Consider the following 20,915-nt stretch of genomic DNA (forward strand, 5'->3'; position numbering starts at 1 on the left):
CAGTTTGGTGTAGTGAGGTTTGATTGGTGAGCAGAACAGTAAATAATTTGGTGTGGGTATGGTGCGGTTCTCAAGACCATTAGCAGGTTGACCTGGAGGAGAGGGGTAAGGAGAGAGAAGGCTTTGCTTGACGTTTGCTCTAGCTAGTTCCTAAAAGCAACATGAAAAAGTATCGTTGCATCACCATCTCGTACTGACTTGCTTGAAATTTAAAGTGAAAGTGAATCCACCTGATGAGCGAGCCGATGAAGTCAAATGCAGACGTCTCCATGGACAATATATTCTACAATTGTTGCACGTCATGCATACAATATGGAAATCCTGCACGCATATGCTATAATTCCGGCACTTTGCTTCGTTCTCAGCACACACGGTGACAGCCTCCTCTAGCTAGCTTAGCTCGTCGGCGTGGTCGCTGCCTGAGCCAAAGAATTCTCCGATTGGCTCTCTTCCTCATCCTGCTTGTCCAACCCTATGGCAGTGGCAGGAATGGTGTGGAGCCAAAACACGGTGGATCGTCAGCTCCGGCAACCGAACGACGACGATGCCTCGCCGGGGGAGAAGAAGCGGCGCCCGCATGCCTTCATCGGGGTGCGCCCGCGGCCGTGGGGCACGTTCGCCGCCGAGATCCGGGACTCCACGCGCGGCGGCGCCCGCGTGTGGCTCGGCACCTTCGACACCCCGGAAGCCGCCGCGCTCGCCTACGACCAGGCCGCCTTCTCCGCGCGCGGCGCCGCCGCCGTTCTCAACTTCCCCGTCGAGCGCGTGCGGGAGTCGCTGGGGCCGCTAGTCGCGCTCGCCGGCGGCGCAGCAGGGGGCTCCCCCGTCCTCGCGCTGAAGCGGCGGCACTCCATGCGCAGGCACATGCGGCGGCGCAAAAAGCTCTCCCGGCCTGTTGTGTCCACCACCACCGGCAAGGCGGATCTGAGTCTGAGCAGCAAGCATCTGCGGCAGCCGCCACGCCGCCATTGCTCCGACGAGCCATGCTTGCCGGGCGTAGCCATGGCGGCGGCGGTGCCGGAGCATCATGCTGTGACGATGCGTTGCGGCGTTCTGGAGCTGGAGGACCTCGGCACTGACTACTTGGACGAGCTCCTCCGGGCATCATGCGAGCTGACTGCAGGTAGATCAAGTACGTCGTGATGGTCTGCACGGGTTAAATATTTCAAGATAATAAATAAGTAATTCAAACAGGCATCATACATATAGCATATAAATAAGTAGTATATATAATTAAGGAAAAGATCTACTTGACCTCCCCCAACTAAACTATCCTTAAGGTCTAATTTTCATCCCTCAACTATAAAAACTAGGTATCTGGTCTACTCGCAACTATTAAAACCGTTTGTTTTACTTCCCTCGACTATTTTACATTGTTTTCCACAGATTTTTCTCCCTTCTTTCTTTTTTCACTCACTTGAGAAAGCAAACGTGATTCAAAAATTGAAAACATTAGCGAGGAGAGTACAAAGAACCAATTCTTGCAAACTTTTTAAGTTTAAACCCAAAGAAATTCAAAATTCAAAATTTTAAAGAAAACTAATTCAAACTTTAATATATTTTTCAAGGCATCAAGATGAGCTCCATCTTTGATGAAATTTGAATTGTGTGACACATATTATACGTACATTTGTGAGTATAAGTTCTATAGAAAAATTTGAAGTTTATTGGATTAATTTTTATTTTTTTATTTATTTTCACATAAATGCAAATCTACTCAAGAATTTCATATGTCCAAATAAAATATGAAAATTCTTGAGTAGATTTCTAATTCTATGAAAATAAATAAAAAGGATCAAATTTTGCTCAAATTTGACCCTTTCTGAGAACTTAAATTTTTGCTATAGAACTTGTACAAGCGAAAATTTTCTAATGATGCACCTCTAATGTGTATCACGTAGTTCAAATTTTATCAAAGACGGAGCTCTCTTGATGCCTTAAAAATTCAATGAAGCTTGAATTATTTCTTTCTTCAAAATTTCAATTTTTTTTGAGTTTCAACTTCAAAAAGTTATGAAATTGGGTACTATGTACTCTCCTATACTACTATGCCATTTTCATGATCTGTTATCCATATTTGTGACCTCATTTGAGTGAAAAAAAGAGATAAGAAAGAACAAATCTATGAAAAAATGTAAAAAACGCTTGTGAAATTGTCGAGGAAGGTAAAAAAACGGTTTTGATAGTTGAGGGAGACTACATACCCGGTTTTGTAGTTAACGGACGGAAATTAGACTTTTGTGATAGTTGATGGAGGTAAAGTAGACTTTTTCATATAATTAATTCATTAATAAATTTTGAGGTCTACTGGTAACAAAGGGTTATTTATTATATATATCTCTCTCCACTTTTTCTAATTTGTTCATCTTTTCACACAATACACCTACAGATATCGATCGATACTCTAATATTTATCCAGTTATGATGATTGAATTTAAAATTAAATTCTGATTCGTTCATCTGTTATGAACTCATGAGGCCAATAGCCTAATAGTACAACAGATTCCACAGTGCAAGAAACTTCTTTTGTTTGGCGATAAGAATGATCGAGCAATTGGGTTCAGCAAACAAGATCCCCAGGTTTTGAGTCGGGTGCCATATAAGGCTGCCTCCAATAATTAACCTTGACGACGTCGCTGACCGATGTGGAGCTGAGAGACAATAAACAATGTAAAATATTCTCCCAGCTCTCCTCGGTACCTGAGCTCCGACAAACGCACTCTCTAGCAGCTTTGGCCAAACGTGCAATGCGCTAGCGAGCAAACAAACAGCTAGCGCAGTAGGTTTTGTACTTTCTCTCTCCGCCATGTCAGATCAGGCCTAAGGGGTGGAGCTCGTCAATAGCCTCTACACCAAATTAGAATTGCCTTGGCGGCCAAAATATACCGTCAACTAAATTTTGATTTTCTTGGTGATGATTCTAAGCAGCCAAGGAATACATATTCCTTGACGTGTAAAATGAACCGCCAAGAAAAATTCATATTTCCTTGGCTATTTTGATGGACCATCAAGAAAATTAATGTTTTTCTTGGTGCTTTTGTTGGGATGCCAAGGAAATAAAAGATTTTCTTGGCGGTTGGGAGCCAAGAAATAAAATGTTTGTTATATTTATATAGATGACATGCTTGTGTTTCGCCGCCAAAGCAATTCCAATTTGGTGTAGTTATAATAATGCCAATAAAGAAGATCCCCAAGAAGATCAGGAACGGGGGCCGTGGTGATGCGTGTAACTGTGTGCGCTAGTATAAAAACCCATAGTAAATCTCAAACACCATTAAAATGCATGATAGCCTGGATCGGAGTTAATAGAAGAAACTGCTGTCAACGTGATACACATACTGCATGCAGGCATCAGTATTTCTTTAATTTTTGGGGGGCTGATTTCTTATCTGTCCAATAAAGTCCACGAAATCATCATGGGCACCAGCCGTACATATATCTCATTATTCTCCAGCTTAATTAGGCATGCATGTACGTGCTTGTATTGTATGAACATGGATAGTACATGTTTATTACAATGCAAGTCCTTGTAGCATGACCGTGGTGACCGGCGGTATGATGTTGCTTCACATATCTCTCGCTGACACGTGTTTCATGGTATGACACATGATCTAACAAATTACATCTATACTAGCAATCTAGCATAATGCATGTACGTTGCTACAGATATATGGTATCATATACCTACGTAGTACTAGTAAATTTGTGTTTGTGCCCTTCATATACAGTACAAGTCGTGCCGTAAATTGTGCGAGATATTAATTATTTGTGCTCTAATAGGGATTCCGATTGACGAACCAAAAAAATTAAATATTGCTTATTTTAGAAATAATATAGATATAGAGATAGAGACATGCATGTAAAATAAAACACAGCACAACCTTGACTGTGAATCCTATATGGTACTATGTTTGCAATGGCCATTGTTATGCTTTAGAATTTTTCATATATATAATAGCAAAGGTTGCTTAGTCTTATTAAGCCGACCCTTTTGTTGGTTAGCGATTCCTTGTTCTTAACTGATGTTTCCACTCGCAGATTAGCCAAATTTGAGAGAAACTACTTAAAAGAATAATAACCCTTATCTGTTTCAGAAAAAAAAACACTAACAATTTGTTGTTCGATCAAATGTCTCCATCACTTACATTCGCTGACGTGGCAACTCGCGCAGCCACGGGATAGCCAGCCGGCTGGTGTTGTGTGGCTGCCGTGTGGGCCCTCCTGCTCCGATTCCTTATCCACCACCCGTCCCCTACCCTCTGGTGGCTCTCCACACTCCACACTCCACAGCCACAGCTTCTCCTCCTCCTCCGATTCCTGCTCAATCATCGTCCCTCCAGCTCTGGTGGTGGACGGCCGGCGGCGCGGGGGCTGCTGCTGCGTGCGTGCGTGCGTGCACCTGTATGTTGGCGGGCAGCTCCCGCGGCGCGGCGCATGGCGACCAACATGTACGGCGGCGCCACGGTGGCCTGCAGGGTGTGCTACAGGGACCAGTACGGGACGCCGCCGCGGGAGCTCGGCTGCAACACGCCCTGGAGGGGGAAGGGGACGAGCGGGTACCGCGTGATCTCCAGGCTCTGCCACTGGGAATCCACGGGGAGGAGGTCTGGTGCTGATGCCCGGCGAGGCTGCGAGGTCCGGTGCCGCTCCTGTGGTTCTCGGAATGGCGGGGAGACCACGGAGTGCGAGAGCTCTGAAGATGGCGCCAACCCTTACAGGTGCGTATGTTTTCATTACTGACCTGCCAAGTTATTAACTCTTCAGAGTCTCTCTGTGCGTGTGTACATGCTCTGGAAGAGGGAAAATATGAATCTTCCAATGTATGTTACTTGCTAGTTACATATTACAGCCATGGAGCACGGCCTATAATGTTTTTGAAATTTGCTGCCTGTCCCATTAGAAGGCCCTGGTACATTCATTATATTTGTGGACACTGGTACATTAATTAATCGGTAAAACAGCCGAGCAGAAATGTCGTCAGCAAGGGAAAGTATGTACCAAAAACAATGCATTGCAGAATGTGAAGTGCCATGTGCAATGTGCCCCAATCTTTTCAACTCATGCCTACATTTGATTTAACAAATACCAAACAACTAAGAAGGCTACCCGTACATTTGCACGGCTAGATGTTACCATCTCTAATGTTATATTTTAATTATTTAATTGTTTATATTTATTATTTGTGCTGCTAGATGTAAGTATATTTAAGGTTACACCCTTTTATAGCCTATTCGGCTGGCTAGTGGTAGGTACTGTAGCAGCTGGTTTATGAGCTGGTTTGAATAGTATTATGTGAGAGGGACTATAGCAGCTGGTGGCTAGACCAGCCAGCCGAACAGGCCATCGGCTTTCATAAATCAATTTCTTTGTTGACGAAAATCAAGATGTGTTAAAGTAATTTTGAGGATCAATAATTTTATTTTATTTTCATACTCGTTCAAGGTTTGAATTAGACACAATTTTGTGATAGTTCTAAGCTTCTTGTTGTAAATGTTGATTAAAAATATTTAGTTTCATTAAAGTGTAATTTTTTAATAGTACTTAAAGTTGTGTTTTGAAGGTCGGGTTAATGGCAAAAAGTTTATTCATTTGGAGGTAGAATTATTTTTTATGTAAGAAATTTTTTGAGCATTTTTTAGGTTTATGTGTTACATTTGATGTTGTAGTGTTATTTTTATTTATCTAAGTCAATGATTTAGGGCGGCTTCTTGGCATCTTCCTACTACTCACCTGCCGGTGTTGTTGCTTCTTGTTTTTTATTATCTTGGTTGCTCAAGGGGGAGATAAAAAGGCGAGGTTTATTTCGTAGAATCGACAGGACGTGCGGAACCTATTCACCCCCACCCATCCATTTCTCCGTTCTTTCCCCTAATCCAATAATAGTTCTTCCACACTCTACACTACACTCCTCCACATCGTCCACCCCCCTAATCCAAGCTAACTTATGGCCTTTCCTTTTTCTCATTATCTGTTTCCTTTTTTCTTATTTTTTCTCATCCCTCCTTATTGTTTCCAATGGAATATAGATTTATTGCACCTAGTTTGTTCCTCTCGTAGCCTTGGGTACTCATTTAATCAATTCAAATATGCTTCAACTGATTTGATTAAGACATTCAGATAAACAGTGGTTGACATAAGGTTGTCCCTAGTTTTTTTTAGCACCATTTATTAGTTTCAGCATGACTTTTTACAGAAATTTTAGTAAATAGAACACATATATAATTTTGTCTGCACATGTTTTGATTGTGTGCTAAAAATAATATTCCTCGCTACTATGAGGTTACAATTATTCTACTAAAATGATAGTATTTCTTAGTACACTGTGAGCGAGGCTACAACTTTTCTACCTTTTCCAGCGTGGTGCCGTGGTGTGCAAATATTTTTTTTGAAGCTGTCTAGATTTCTTGTATCAATCTTTATGCACACAGAAAAAAATAAAATAAAAATCGTGATGCTACAACGTTATCATTAAGAATCTCCTAGTTTAGGCAACGCTAGTTGTTTTTTTATTTTTATTTGACTCTAACGCTAGTTGTTTTAAACATCTGATTAATTTGCACTTAGTGGCATGGTGGACTATATTTAGTCAGACATAGGGGTATTTTGGGTCAATTTTTATCGTAATGACAGTGGTGGGTAATTTTAATCTCTCTTATTTTTTCGATTAACGTGGGAATTTCTAGACCTTGAGAGCGAACGTGGAGGCTTCATTTGTTGGCCAAATAATAAGATAATAGATGGAATATGCAGTTAGATCTGTGTTTTACCTGGAGCCTTTTCACTTGTCACTTGTGTGCAGTAAAGTCATGTCATAATGAATCAATGTGAATGTGTCACTTGCTCTCTGGGTGTGTTTTCACCTCAAATATTGAACCTAGTCAGCTGTCCGTCCCCGAGTTTCTTGTTTTTGCTACGTAATATCAATTTTCTTTAAGATAAGCTGAAGTGATGTTCCAAGCTCAGTGAGCGTATGCGCAAATCTGCACTGTTATTTTTAAACTTGATATCTGTCCACGAATGATTTCGAATGTTTATCTTCCAATGTGTTTGCTGCAGAGATATCAAACAAAATTCAAGGGGAAATACTCAATTCTCAGATGACCAAGTCGCTTCTAAGAAGAAGTCAGCCTATGCTAGTCAAGGGTTGGCCGAAGCCTGCAAATTTGTTTACAACGATGCAAAGTTTGTAAACGAAAGGGCTCAAAATGACATTCTATTACTTTCACGGTACACTTTCACACTAAACTAGAACCATATTACTCATAATGTTTAGCATCCAAAATTGTACTCCTCGAAGAAAAGCAAGGAATTTTGTATTTTTGTTCTTATCTCTGATCTATTTGGAATCCTAGTGGCATAACAAAGCTGAACAAACGTGCATGCGAGGATGCTGCTGTTTTAGGCTTGGGGTTTCTCAAGCTTGATGGTACATGCTCTCTTTTTTGGCATAATAAACTTTGATGTATTTATGCTACTACTTTTTAGTGTTCTTCTAAATTCATTTTGCCTTACAGCCCGCGCACGCAAGGATACTCAAAAGATTGACCACAGCGTGAAGGAGAGGGCAGTCCGCCTTAATCATTTTGCTAGAGTATGTATTTAATGTATCTGTAAGATCAAGAATTATTTATGTACCATTTATGTTTTTTTCATTCCTTTTCCATCTATGTATTTAATCTACCACATATTTATACCTATTCAGGTATTCAAGGAACGAGCTGAGTCAGACTTGAAGAAAGCTGCAGACCAACATTGGAGTGATGGTGCTTTAGAGGTGGTTCATCATATTTTACATCATAAGTTGGAACAATTGGAAGATTTAAGCAATAGTCGCCATTTTTACTGTGCCAAAAAATTGCAATCATCATTTTTATCTCATATGAGTAGGCCATTTTTTCCTGTCAATATCAGCTTGTTTTTTGTATATTCTGTGGAGGTCAAGCTAAACTAATACTTATTGATGTGTAACCAGGCAGATTTGCGACGAGCTGACTTGGTTGTTAAACGACGTGCCATGGAAGATGCTTTCATGGCATTGAAGGTAGCTTTAGTTACTTGCATATCGAGCTCTAGAACCTTGAACCATCATGTATTAAAATAACCCTTATAACTTCATACATTTTTATGTAATTTTCAAATTCAATGCAGTTTGTTCGGGATATCCATGACATGATGGTGAACAGATTATATGAGCAGTAAGTTCTGGATAGAAAGTTCTAAGTGCTAATTTCCTGTGAGCACATAGATACTTGATTGAAGAGAACTACTTTTACTGTTGATCTGGCACTTGGTCACTATGGATCACTTTTGAGTTAAGGTAAAATTTTCTCATAGGCTTCCAAAGGATGGTGCATCTTCTCATACAAATTCAACGGGGTTTATTACACTCGAGAAGAATGGGAAGACTCTTGAACTGTTTCCTGGTGAAGTTTCTGCTGATCAGATTTATGCCATAGAGGTTCAATCTACATAACTTATTCAGCAACAGTCTTTTTTTTTTCTTGCAACAAGAGTCTTATCATAGTGTTAAACTTGTCTTGATTTATCCTTACTAGGAAGCATACCGAAGTATGGAATCTGCCTTTTCTGAAGCTGATGGTATTGACTACACAGATCCTGAGGAGGTGAACCATTTTGTACTCAACTGAGCCACATCAAATTTACTACCTTAATACTTAATCTCACACTTCTCTGTTTGCGAAGCTTGAATTGCTAGTAGCAACACTTATTGACCTGGATGCTATGGATGGAAAAAGAAGTGTTTCCTTGATAGCTGAATGTTCAAGCTCTCCGGATGTTAATACTAGGTACATAGAGACTTCTTTCCTGCTGAAGTCCCCATTAATCACTTGAATTTTATTCTCCTTATATACAGCCGCACCACACTCATTTTCTGCCAAGATTACTCCCTACAATTCAAAGAATATGTTGATCCTGCTGGTCAATTTTTTGTTTTGTTTTGTTTTGAACAGCAATACATAAAGAATTAAATGTAAGATACATTTTACTAGTGTTAGGGAAAGTACTTTCTGAGTATTTAATCATGTTTATTTGAAATGGTTTATTTTCATTCAAGTTTCACCCTCTAGACCTTGTGAATTTCCTAGACATCAATTAAGCATCCATCAGATGTTTCTTTTTCTGTACTTTATGCTGGTTTTCATATACTGAATTACACACATGCATACCCAGGAGATTTGTTTTTAGTGCCTGTCCCTCTGAAGCACAAATTCTTCTTAAGTGATTCCATGTGTTTTCACCCCAAACATAGGAGTCCTTGGTGGCGCTTCTTACAAACAATGGGATAATGTATTCATCCATAATCAGATTCTAGAAATTGCTTTGCTATCATTAATTCATCTTGTGCAAACACTGAACAGTGTCTCGAAGTTGCAGCCTCTGCCTTGACAAGGTCAATCTATTTTGTGTTACAGTTACCTAGTGTGGCTAATTTGAAAAGAAGAGTAAACAGAAAATAACCGGATAGTTGTCATGGCAGAAGTTCCAAGTATTGGCAGCATGATAATTGTACAGTGTTTAAACATCAGTTTCTATTTAAATCTTCAATGAATCTTTCTACTCCATTGTACCTTTTGAATTGTCACTTCACTTGTGTTGTTTATATACAGGGAGATATTATATAATTAAGAAATGCATTTTGTTCTTTGGAGAAGAAAATAATTTTTTTTGTATTAGTGACAACATAGCCTAGCTCGCACCAGCACACCCCACCACCCAGGTTCGAAGCTGCTTCAACTTGAATTTGGGTGGCTGTTTCTTATTTACAATGTCACTAGTTCCATCTAGGTTAATGGATTTTTATTTTATAATGCCTCTATTACCTGAATTCCCTTTTTGTTAGTAAAAGTCAGTACTACTTTGGTGCTACTATATATGGTGACCGTTGTTTCTACTCTTTGTAGGAAAGCCCTTGCTAATGCATTGGCTACAGCTCCATCTATGTGGACTCTTGGGAATGCTGGCATGGGTGCACTGCAGGTTTGCATGCATCTTTCTCTCCTACCAATCTAAAACGAAAAAAAAATAAAGATTATTGGTTGCTTCATATCTGAATTTCTATACACAATGTTTGAGGCATATTTGGTTTCTTACCCAATCTTGCCCATCTTTGCTACTGAGCAAGGACATCTTATGGCAAAGACTCCCTTGTTTTGTGAGATAGTCAATATTGGTTCTCCTCCAATAGAAATTGTCTTATTCCCCACAGACGGCCTAGCAAAGTGGGAAGGGTAGATAAGACAACAAAACGTGGGTCTCAGTATCGAGAGAGCGGGATATATGCCACAACCAAATCTGCACATGATTAACGAATTTCACATTTCAACCATCTTTGTTCCAGTCAATACAAACAGAAGAAATTTCTGTCTGAAGCTCACTTCATGGTTAGACATGTCGCATGTGCTGTGTTTCTATTAAGTTTCTTCGATATGATGCTCACTTTTCATAGTCAGACTTGGCGCATATGTTGTATTTCTATTTTCTTTGATAAGTAAGGATGCTCCAATGTTCATTTTGATTGCAGAGATTGGCTCAAGATCCCAATTATGCTGTTGCTAGGGCTGCATCGAGAGCCATTGATGAACTGAAGAAGCAGTGGGAACTTGAAGAAGGCGACAGCCTGAGGTTTGTAATGAACCAAAATTTGGTTTCTGAGGGAACTGATGATGAAAGTTCAGCAGCAGACGACACAACGTGAGGTGCAAACAAGATGAAAGATTTCAGTTCCCAAAGTACCGATGTACCAAAGCATAACAAAACATCATGAGCTGCACATAACGCATTCATTCCTTACATGTCTACATGCCATTAGGATGCCATGTAGACATGTAAGGAATTTCAGATATACTTAGTCGAAGGTGGGAAAAACAATTTGCTCTGCTAGCAGAATTCATGTCTAGGACAAAGTAATTTTGCGGAACAGCGTAAATAGCAGAAATCTGTTCCCTTTGGACATTGTTCGTATATGCACTCTGTTGTGTGGTTGTGGCTGATGACTGATGCAGATTTGCTGTGAGAGAAAAGTACTTATTTTGGTGCTGGTTTGGTGTGAGAGGAATGTACTGCTGATGGTTGCCATCAGAACAGAGCAATAAAAGCAAAAGATTATGTTCTTAGAGCACGGTTCCAAAAGCCAATATTTCTTCCCTTGTTTTTGGAAATAGGCTCAAATGCTGTGCAGTAAAAAAAGATTTTATTGCATCTCGTGTTCGCTGATGAGCCACTGACAATCTGTCCCTTCCGCGGTGTCTTCCAATTGTGCCCGGACGGCCCGGTGGGCCCGACCTGTCATAGTCACTCCCCCTCCCCCTCTCTGCTCCCCGCCTCCACTCCATTCCGTCTCCTCGCTGCCGCCGCCGCCGCCGCCACGCTCCCCTCCCGCCGCCATTGCCCCCGTCTCCAGCGAGCCTTCCACCCTGCCCTACCCAACGCGCGATACCCGCCGCCCGGCGCGCGCTCCACCCCGGTTCCCCCTCCGCCCGCGACACCGAGCCCCGCCGGAGCGGGGAATCCATGGCCGCGGGGACGGCGCGCGCACCGGCCGCCGACAAGAGGTACCAACCGCTCCGCCTCCCTCTTCGTGTCCCCATTCCGCTGCTCTGCTTCCAATGGGGCTCGAGTTGCGCACCCGGCCACGAGGGTTTAGGGTTTATCGATTGTGCCGCTGCTGCAGGTGGGGTTTTGCTGCCGCTGCGGCCGCGCCGACGAGGACGCCCGCTGTTGGGGTTCCGGGAACGGCCCCGAGACCCAGCAACATGTCAGCTCGAAGGTGCCAATTTTTTCGCCCTAAATGAATCCTTTGCAGATGCCGTTTTTAGTTGAATTGGGGGCTAATTGTGCTGATGGGCTTCTCGTCTTAGCTGTCTGTTTTTTTTTGTCTGCTGCTAGATTTATGTGTTCTAAATGGACAAGATTATCGCAGTAAAATCCAATTGAATAGGATTTGATTTGATTTTGTTGTTGATGGGCACCAAAATAGTTTTACACTAGTGTTTACTGTTTTGTGAAACAGAGAAAGGATCCCGGGTCACTAGTACGCATGCTCTTTTGTTTTTCTTTTTTGGTCCCTTGAAATAATGATCCAGAGTATGTGCACTGTGCAGTAACTATGTTGGCTTAAATGCACAAACAGGGTTGATTCAGTTTCAAAATGGTAATCTTTATAATGCGCTCTCGTGGGGATCCCTTAGGTTTATTGTCCAGTTAAATAATAGTTTAGACAATTATTTACTGTTTCCATGTTGCTATTTAGCCTTTTCCCCTCCATATGAATTGTATGGAGTACTCATGTTAACTTTGATGCGTAAAAGTTTTGGCTCAGTGATAAAGTGGTAATATTTATAATCCGCAGCCATGTGGATCCCTTGTGTGTGTGTTTCTGAAGTAAATACTGAACTCAACAAATCGTGACTGTTTCCCTGTTGAATTGTTGATGATATTATGCTGTCTGATGCGATGTTTGGATGAATGCAGGGACGATTTACCATGGGGCGAGAGGACAATGTCCCCAGCACCAAATGCATGGGGTTCATCGTCGCTCTTATCTCTCAAGAATGATAGAGGTTCTGGTTCGTTTGGCAACATCAATGATCGCCCTTCTACTGGAGGAAGCTCGAGGACGTCGACAGATGGAAGTGACTTGCTTGACTCACCTCTTGCACGGGGTGGAACTATGCATGATTCTACATCTGTGATAAGTCATCTTCAAATAGCAGACTTAAGATCAGGAAGCTCACAATTTCCATGTTCTCAAACTTCTTTCTCGGATGTTCTCAAAGCCCCTTTGAGAACTATTGCCAAAAGGGTATGCATTGCACTCCATAACTCCATATAGTATTCATGTTGCCAGGTAACTGAATATGTATAAAAGTCATATATAATCCAATATTTGCCAATGCAGAGACCTACATCATACGGAAAGGGGTTTACTCTAAGTGCAGATGATTTCCCAGTACTTGTTTCCAAGAACTCTCAATCAAACATCCAACAAGGTGACTACATGCAACAGCAGTGTTCGTTTATTGTTGTTCACGCAGTCTCATATCTAAATTCATCACCTTGTTCAATAATAAGTCTACATTTCCAGTTGAACTTATGTTAGTGGTGCTAAAAGCTTTGTCAATCCCATACCTTTTATTTAATAAACGTACAACACATGTTCTTTGCACTTAGGATCTTCTTACTTGCAGGCCATAGTTTTCAAGGGCGACCAACTTTTAGTTCTGTTACTATGGCGGCCCGAGATGAACAAAGAAAGATCCCGATAACTGGTATGCACCTAATTCACTAATGCTCTCCCCGTTGTTTCATACTTTATAACCCACATGCTATCGATAATCATCAGCATTTGTTCTGTGAAACAATTTTACTGTCCTTTTGGTATGACGAGATATTTGTTATTTTGTCAAGGGCATAAGATCTGATATGCTATTTTTTGTATGGCAGGAGGAGATCCTGTTTCTGCCACAAACTTCTCTATGGAAGCACAACCGGCTCAACTACATGCTGCACAGACTCCTGATATATGCATGCCTCCTCCATGTGTTGATTACTGGAATCCTCCTCCTGATCACCCCCCTGACAGAAATGCGATTTGGCATGGAGGAGCGGCATCATATGGTCCGTGCAAGCCTGCAGACACACCTGGTAGCTTCTTTGAGTCTTTTTCTCATAATGGTCAGTTCCTTCTTAGCCAGGGTGGAGAAGCAAGGCATGGTACAGTACCTGGTGGTTATCACCCTGAAAACAAAGATTCCTGCTGTGCTCATGTGCCTGCCGATGCTTGGATAAAAGAGCTACCTCATCTCATGCTTGGAAAGGTCAAAGATAACCATTCAGATGCACGTGCACTTGAGAAGCAAGTCATCAATAAGGATGTGGCACTGCTAGAGAAAATTAAGTGTCTAAATATTAAAGCTAGAAATCTTCATAAAAAGGACGTACCCAGTGCCGTAGGCTTCCCGCACTGTGCGGGGTCTGGGGAAGGGTTGTTTTTAAGCCCCAAGCCTTACCCACACAAATGTGTGGAGGCTGGGGCTCGAACCCGGGACCTTCCGGTTACAGATGGTAGGCTCTACCGCTGCACCAGGCCCGCCCTTCAAAAAGCTAGAAATCTTCATGCTGGTAACAAATCAGAAATATCTTCTTGCAGGGAATCCAAGGTCAAACACCCGGAAACCATTGATCTAGAAGCATATCATGTGACAAATGATCTTCCCTTCAGTGTTGTCATCAGTGATATCCCTTCTGCCTTTGACATGGCTAATTCGGTTTCTGAAAGCATTAATCATGTACCAATTGGTACATCAAATGTGTCTGCTGCTGCTAATCTTGTAGTGGTTGATCTGTCAGAAGGACACGTTACTAAATTCAGTGAAGGTAGAAAGCTAGGTGGATCTGCTGATAATCTTGTATGTGGAGTAGGGAATACTTCAAGAAACAATCGTCGTAGCTCTGTTATGGACACTGCATCTGATATTTGGGGACCTGGATGGGAAGAACACTCTGCAGTTGACTATTTGCAAGTTGCTATGACAAATACTCATGAAGATCAACCATTTGCTGGGGACATCTTGCAGCAGGTGCATGTGAGAACTGGTGATGACATGCTAAGTTCTCCTGATTATGAAATCCAGGTACATGCTTGTCATTTTGCATAATACCATGCAATTTTCCACCACTATCAATTAATGATGTGTTGTACTTACTCAGGAGGGTTACTAAACTGTCGTTTACCTTTTTTTTTTTGATAACTGTCTTTGTACTGTTCATTCAGCTTTCAAGCAGAGGATTGTCTGCCCAACATGCAAGACAACTACAGAAAGAGGGGATGGGGAAACTTCAACAAAATGCAACAGCTCTTGCAAAACTGGAAGAATTAAACAGAAGTTCATTTGTACAGAATCAGAAGTTGAATGATATGCCATTACAAGCAGACAAAAATCTTCATAAACAAAGTGCTGGAGGTGATGGAACTACTAAGAATGATACTTCAACATCAGATACATGTTGTACTGCATCTGCTACAGCAAATGGCACAAAAACTTTTACAGTTCCTATCAGCTATGTTCCACCACCAGGCACTGCAGGTGTTAACAGAGGTCCTTTGACTCACAATGTAGTGCCTTCAGCCAAGAAAACTGACATTAACATGCTAGAACACACTGCCCAGAAATGGGGAGCACAGCCACATGACGGCAGTGCTCCAAATCATTTGCAGGTGGGTGATAGGGAAGGACTAGTTCATAAAAAAGAGAATATTTCAAGGGTCTCCACTCCAGCATCAGACACTGCAGATGCTAGCAATGGCCCTTTGATTCAAAATGTCATTCCTTCAGCCAAGAGCACTGCCATCAACATGATTCACATTGACCAGAAAGGTGCATCAGAGTCATGTGACAGCATGGCTCCAATGCTTTTGCAGATGAAGGATAAGAGAAGACAAGTTCATTCACAGGAAAGAATTTTAAGGGGCCCTCCAGCATCACAATCTGCAGGTGGGAACAATGGCTCTTTGATTCACAATGTCTTGCCTTCGCCAAAGAACAATGGCATCAACATGACAGGATATATTGTCCGGAAAAGTGCATCACAGTCACTAGAGAACAGTGCTCCAAAGCATTTGCAGATGGAGGATAGGAGAAGGCAAGTTCTTTCACAGGAGAGAGTTCTGAGGGAGCGGTCAAACATGGCTGAAAGTACAGAAAATATTATAACTGTTGCTGGGACTCTTGTGGAAACACAAAATGCTGAAGCTAAACCTCATGCGGACCTCTCAACCCAAAGCAAGAATAGAAGACCTGCTTCACAGCATGTGTTTGGTAATGAGAATACAGAAGCCTCAAGTGTGCATAAAACCCATGTATCAGGCGTTGTTATCAACAATGCTATAATCCCGGTGCAGGTTTCTTCTGTTAGAGGTTTTACTGTTGGGAGTATAATGCTTGGGGATGCTTCACTTGCATCTGTGAATCAGGAGAAAACAGTGGCCAAGAAAGTGCATGATGATGTAAAAAATAGGTGTGCAAGTCCTAAGCAGACAAAACAATCTGGAATGAATCAGCATGGTGTACAGCGTTTTAAGTCCGAGGCTGGTGGGCTGAACTGCATGGAAATACCTGCTCCCACCCAGCCATCTATGAATGAAAGCATTGTTTCACAGAATCTGGCACCAGTAAAAACAAGTGAAATGGAGAGGCATGCACATAAGCCTGCATGCAAAGAGCTGGGTCTGCAGAATCTGAAGCAAATGCTACTGGCAGATAACAACACATCTTCTGATAATTCGTCAACATCCAAATTGGATACTAAGACTCCTGACAAGAAGGCACTCGGTGCTCCCGCTGCTCCAGAAGCTGTGGTTCAAACAGAACCTGATAACCGGGAGGATGGGCAAACTAGCAAGCATCTAGGCAGGAGCAGTGCTGCTTCAAACCAAGGAATTATGAACAGTTCAGCCTCAGCAGCACCAGACCATAATGAACAGGAAACCAACTCGTTAGTATTAAAAATCATGCAGGAGTTATCTGATCAGTTGGACCAAGTAGAGAAGCAGCTCGAGTCCAGCACCCATGTCGCTAGCTCACAGCCAACCCAAATGATTTCGCTACCTGGCTATACTTGGGGAGAACATCATGCTATTCACGGTCGAAGGCAGTACCATGGCCAAAGAAACATGTGGATCAACTATGCCATGAACAGCCACATCGATGGGAGAGTCGTGACACAGAAGGCAGCTCTGCCTACCGCTCATCTGTTGCCCGGACCTGTCTCCGTTCCTGTTCCTCAGTACAACTACAATGTGCCTGGCGTCAACAGTGCTACAGGATGGATGTGGGACACCTCTGAAGGCGTACTGATATCTGACACTAGCGAAGTCCTGGGTCTCGGTACTGCAATTACCGCTGGAAGCATCGCCGAACCTACTCAGAACATATACAGGGTCGGCCAAGTTGATCTGCACGGTGCGGTTGGAGGCATGGCTTATGGAGCTGCTGTTGGTGCTGCGAGCCCTGAGGTCTGGTACCAGCCAGGTCTGGAACTTGAGCAGCTGAACCCGGCATGGTTCCCCCACGACGGCATGCACCACCACGGTGGCACTGGCGTGTACTTGCCGGGGATGGGCCATGGCGCTGGGGCGCAAACTCATGGCGGCGGCGCTACTGGATATGTGGCCGGACCAATGGTCGGTGTCGGGGGTCTCGATTACCTGCTGGTGCCAGTTGGGCCTCCCGTTGCTGCCTGGACTGGTACTGGGGGCACCACGGCGAGCGCAGGGCGTCCCGCTGAGGCTTGGGAAGCGGCTTACAGCAGCGAGCACATGTACTACTTCTGAACTCTGGTGGCCTGATGACTAGCTATTAGCAACACTTGTAGCATTGTCTTTCAGTTAGCAGCTCTTGTTGCTATAACTATACTTGCTTTGCTCACAACTCTGCATTGCTATACGTGGCGTCTGCGCTGCTTTGGAATCGTTGTGTTTCCAATTCATTCAATCATGTAATGAGATTGCTCCGCGCTCTTGCAGTGCCTTTTGCATCACTTTATTTATTGTCGGTGACTTGTGAGCATATTATTGTATATTGGCACATGAATGTTTTGAAGCATCCATCTGTATGGAGTATGTGATTTGGCGTTGGAGCATCTGTTTGCGTTTTGCTGTCTTCTTGCTTGGGTGAAACTTGATCACCAACAGATGATGAAATGCAATTAGCGTGCCACTTTGGTAGCTGAATTATCGTGAGAGCTAATAATGTGGTGTGCTCACGAGCGTGTTTGGGAAGCAGATAGCAAGACACAGAGGATTGTCTGAAACAGAAAGCATCACACTCCCTGTATGCCCAGGAGAGGTCAGGTGAGGGCATGGATGGGAAGGGCACTTTACAGTTGATGACTCTTTGCCAGTTATGATGAAAATGAAAAATTCATCAAGACCATTCTTTTCCCAACAACACCTCACAGAAGGAGCATGTGAGTATGACAACTGCTGAAGTCCAGGTATGTCATTCTACTACTGCTGCATGAGCCCTTAGATCTTTATTATAAAGATGACACGTTGCTATGGACTCTTTTTTGGAGTACTTGCACACGGTCATCTTGTAACTACCATGCAAGCTTGTTAACGATATTAAGACCGCTTTTCTTACTTGCAGGAATGCCACTACTCATTTATGTCATCTTGTAACTATGTAGTTGATAGATGGATATCTTCCAAAAGTTGCACTGTTTTTCATATAGAATGTGATCTTCAGTGTCTAGGTTTACAGTTCCTTAGGTTTCCTATAGGCACCCACCCCCAGTTCCCCTCCCTTAACTATAATGTTCACTTCTGTTGCCTTCATATTTCTGATTCCTTAATAAAGTACCCAAGACAGTTGCCTATATATGAAAAATGAGATATTACACGGAGGCAAACAACTGTAGAAAAATAGATGTCCTCTGTCTATGAATTTTGTATTTGCTGTCGTCAACTTGTGTTTATTTGTGTATTCCGCATTCAAGAAGGGAGTTGTCTGCCCAACGTTGTAATCAATTGCAGAAAAGAGGAGAAAAAGGAATTTCAACAAAAGACAAGCTATTGCAGAATTTGAAGAATTGAACAGAGTTCATTTGTACAGTCAGAAGTCACCGACAGAAGCAAATGAGGTTCCCATCTTGTCTATGCTGAAAGCCTTAATGTGCCTTTGCAGGAGATGAAGTGAATAACACTACAGTTTCTATAAGCACCGCCAGCATATGCGTTTGTACTGAAAATATAGAAGCCTCAAGTGTCCACATAACCCATATTGCAGGCATTGTAATCAACAGGTCTGTAATCTCTTACCAGGTGTTATTGTAGGGATTGTAATGCTTGAGGATGTTTCACTTGAATCTATGAGCCAGGAGTGCCCAGCAGTCATGCTCAATGGAAGTCCAGCTGACTGTGATCCTAACCTTTTACTCTGGTGGCATTTTCCATGGTACTTGGTAAAGCTATTCATCATGAAACTGCAGAGTTGAAAGAAGTGCGCACACTTAATTAGCTATAGTTTATACTAAATCAAGGCATGAATCTAGCAGAAATATCTGTATCATGCGTACTATAGAAAATAGAATACCAATGTTTATGCGCGAATCCTCTTAATTGCTTTCCCTACTTTAACTTAAACTGTTTGCTTTTGACAAACACAAGTGGCCTGTCAATTAGAGTTGTTAGACTAAATTAATGTGATAGAGGTTAGCTGTTGAATTTCATGAATATTTTCACCCCTCTGCTATGATTTCACCCTATTTATTATGTTCAAGCAAGAAAAAGAAAAGTTTCCTTCACGAAGAGGACAGAAGAGCCTTTTATTTGTATCTAAAAATAAATGAAGATAGTTGACTTGCTGAAAACAAAGAGAAAGTACATAAGTTGTGGTACAAGGGAAAATGGGAATGCTGGATTAGTTTGATAAATGAAAGTTTGGTCGATGACTTACTATAACGTTTTTAATGTGTGCGAGCTTCCCCTTGTTCTCTTCTGATTCGCACCATTGCCGTAGTTCCTGGTTCTTATTAATAACTAGCGTCTGGAGGTTGGTGAGCTGCTGTATACATGGAGGCAAAGACTTAATGCTCCTACAGCCCTTGATGACGAGTTTTTCGAGAGAGGAGATGTCGCTCAGCCATTCTGGCAGTACTGATCGATATGTTGTTACATGTATCCAACTCGAGCGACTGAAGGGAGGAGAGCTGTTCTATGCCCTCCGGCAAGCTCCGCAGATTTGGACACGTGAAGAATTCCAACTTCTGGAGGGCAGGGAAGTGGTGAAACAGGCTCCAACTCTGGTGCTCGCTATGTCTGATGGTCAGGCTGGTGGTTGTAGTAGAGCTGTTGCCTGTTGGAGCGATGGTTGCTGGCTTGTACCTCCTCCAGTGAAAGATATAACCTAGTCGCTCGATGTTATTGTGTACCGACGGCACTTTGGTGTCATGACTACCATGGAGTCAAGACAAGACGTCACCATTGTATTACGTCTTTACAAGTAGAATACGCATTCTATTCTTGTATCGCTGACCGGTGGGTCCGGCTATTGTAACTGAACCCAGGCTTAAACCTGACGGCGGCAACCGCAGGAGACATGTTTTGGAATTGAGAATAGAGAGAATACTCGAGGGCGTCAGGGTTCATCGCCCGGCCCGAACCCTACCGAATTTGATCTACTATCTTGTGATCTCACGCTGCTTGATCCGAAGCAGCCACGGGTGTATCAAGTGGTATCAGATTCAAGCTTTCCTCGGCATCTCCTTTGATTCGTCGCCCACCCCGATCCGGTCGCCTCCGCCCTCACGGAGTCGCCGACCTGCTCCGCCGGGAATCGCTCGATTCCGGCGTCCCCGCCCCGCCATCGACTTCCAGTCGTCGGCGGCCACCACATATCGCCGGTTAGCCGTCCCGGCGCCGTCGACCACACCACTTCGCGCCGCCTAGGTTTTAGTTGGATCGGGCAATCGCGTCCTTGACTTGGGATTCCGCATCCGCGAATCCCCGGATCTGCATCACGGGCGCTACGTCGAACACTTCGACGCTGTGCGTGGGTTTCCGGTGAGTGATTACTGCATTCCGTCGGTCTAGTGGATCTGCTCAGGCCTCGTCGAGGTGCGTCAAATCGAGCAGCATTCCCTTTACTTGCGGTGTAGTCACCACGGCGCCCCCTAAGCCCTCCGTGCAGACCCAAATTCTCCTCACTCAAATGGAGGAGCGTGCTCAGGCAGAGGATGCGCACTGGGATAGTGTCATGGAAAGCCTAGATTTGTTGTTTACCAAGGTAGCAACTATGGAGAATCGCCAGCAGCGCGTGGAGACACAGTTGGAGGTTTCAGCGCGGGTCATGGAACAGGTGTTGCTGGATCAACAAACGTTAGCCAAACAACTG

General features: G+C 43.0%; 3 protein-coding genes across 4 annotated transcripts; all 3 read left to right on the forward strand.

The window, feature by feature from the left end:
* Nucleotides 1–386: 386 nt before the first annotated feature.
* Nucleotides 387–2,357, forward strand: LOC120645271 (ethylene-response factor C3-like). The gene has a single exon (XM_039922079.1). It carries the CDS (start codon nucleotides 475–477, stop codon nucleotides 1,141–1,143), a length of 669 nt encoding a protein of 222 aa, XP_039778013.1. The 5' UTR covers nucleotides 387–474; the 3' UTR covers nucleotides 1,144–2,357.
* Nucleotides 2,358–4,254: 1,897 nt separating this feature from the next.
* LOC120645270 (senescence-associated protein OSA15, chloroplastic-like) lies at nucleotides 4,255–11,137 on the forward strand. 2 transcript variants are annotated; one of them, XR_005664200.1, is made up of 13 exons: nucleotides 4,270–4,718; nucleotides 7,057–7,227; nucleotides 7,353–7,426; nucleotides 7,515–7,591; nucleotides 7,703–7,774; nucleotides 7,973–8,041; nucleotides 8,149–8,195; nucleotides 8,335–8,458; nucleotides 8,556–8,624; nucleotides 8,704–8,807; nucleotides 9,924–9,999; nucleotides 10,229–10,403; nucleotides 10,544–11,137. XR_005664200.1 is itself a non-coding variant. In XM_039922077.1 (12 exons), exons 1-12 carry the CDS (start codon nucleotides 4,435–4,437, stop codon nucleotides 10,715–10,717), a joined length of 1,341 nt encoding a protein of 446 aa, XP_039778011.1. In that variant the 5' UTR covers nucleotides 4,255–4,434; the 3' UTR covers nucleotides 10,718–11,137. The 2 variants fall into 2 exon arrangements, 1 of the variants encoding a protein (XP_039778011.1); XM_039922077.1 differs by lacking the exon at nucleotides 10,229–10,403 and having other exon boundaries at nucleotides 4,255–4,718.
* Nucleotides 11,138–11,319: 182 nt separating this feature from the next.
* LOC120645269 lies at nucleotides 11,320–17,661 on the forward strand. Its single transcript, XM_039922076.1, has 8 exons — nucleotides 11,320–11,573; nucleotides 11,693–11,788; nucleotides 12,493–12,823; nucleotides 12,920–13,010; nucleotides 13,209–13,289; nucleotides 13,465–13,941; nucleotides 14,131–14,654; nucleotides 14,795–17,661. Exons 1-8 carry the CDS (start codon nucleotides 11,533–11,535, stop codon nucleotides 17,351–17,353), a joined length of 4,200 nt encoding a protein of 1,399 aa, XP_039778010.1. The 5' UTR covers nucleotides 11,320–11,532; the 3' UTR covers nucleotides 17,354–17,661.
* Nucleotides 17,662–20,915: the final 3,254 nt, after the last annotated feature.

Source organism: Panicum virgatum, chromosome 8K, assembly GCF_016808335.1.
Source record: "Panicum virgatum strain AP13 chromosome 8K, P.virgatum_v5, whole genome shotgun sequence".
In the NCBI taxonomy this organism is placed as follows: Eukaryota; Viridiplantae; Streptophyta; class Magnoliopsida; order Poales; family Poaceae; genus Panicum; species Panicum virgatum.

Bases quoted from the DNA above. Each gene is read 5' to 3' on its own strand.
- LOC120645270 (XM_039922077.1), top strand. From the start codon at position 4,435: ATGGCGACCAACATGTACGGCGGCGCCACGGTGGCCTGCAGGGTGTGC. The intron at 7,427-7,514 runs GTACATGCTCTC...TTTGCCTTACAG, and splicing joins GGGGTTTCTCAAGCTTGATG to CCCGCGCACGCAAGGATACT. The intron at 7,775-7,972 runs GTGGTTCATCAT...ATGTGTAACCAG, and splicing joins GGAGTGATGGTGCTTTAGAG to GCAGATTTGCGACGAGCTGA.
- LOC120645271 (XM_039922079.1), top strand. From the start codon at position 475: ATGGCAGTGGCAGGAATGGTGTGGAGCCAAAACACGGTGGATCGTCAG.
- LOC120645269 (XM_039922076.1), top strand. From the start codon at position 11,533: ATGGCCGCGGGGACGGCGCGCGCACCGGCCGCCGACAAGAG. The intron at 11,574-11,692 runs GTACCAACCGCT...CCGCTGCTGCAG, and splicing joins GCACCGGCCGCCGACAAGAG to GTGGGGTTTTGCTGCCGCTG. The intron at 13,290-13,464 runs GTATGCACCTAA...TTTGTATGGCAG, and splicing joins AAGAAAGATCCCGATAACTG to GAGGAGATCCTGTTTCTGCC.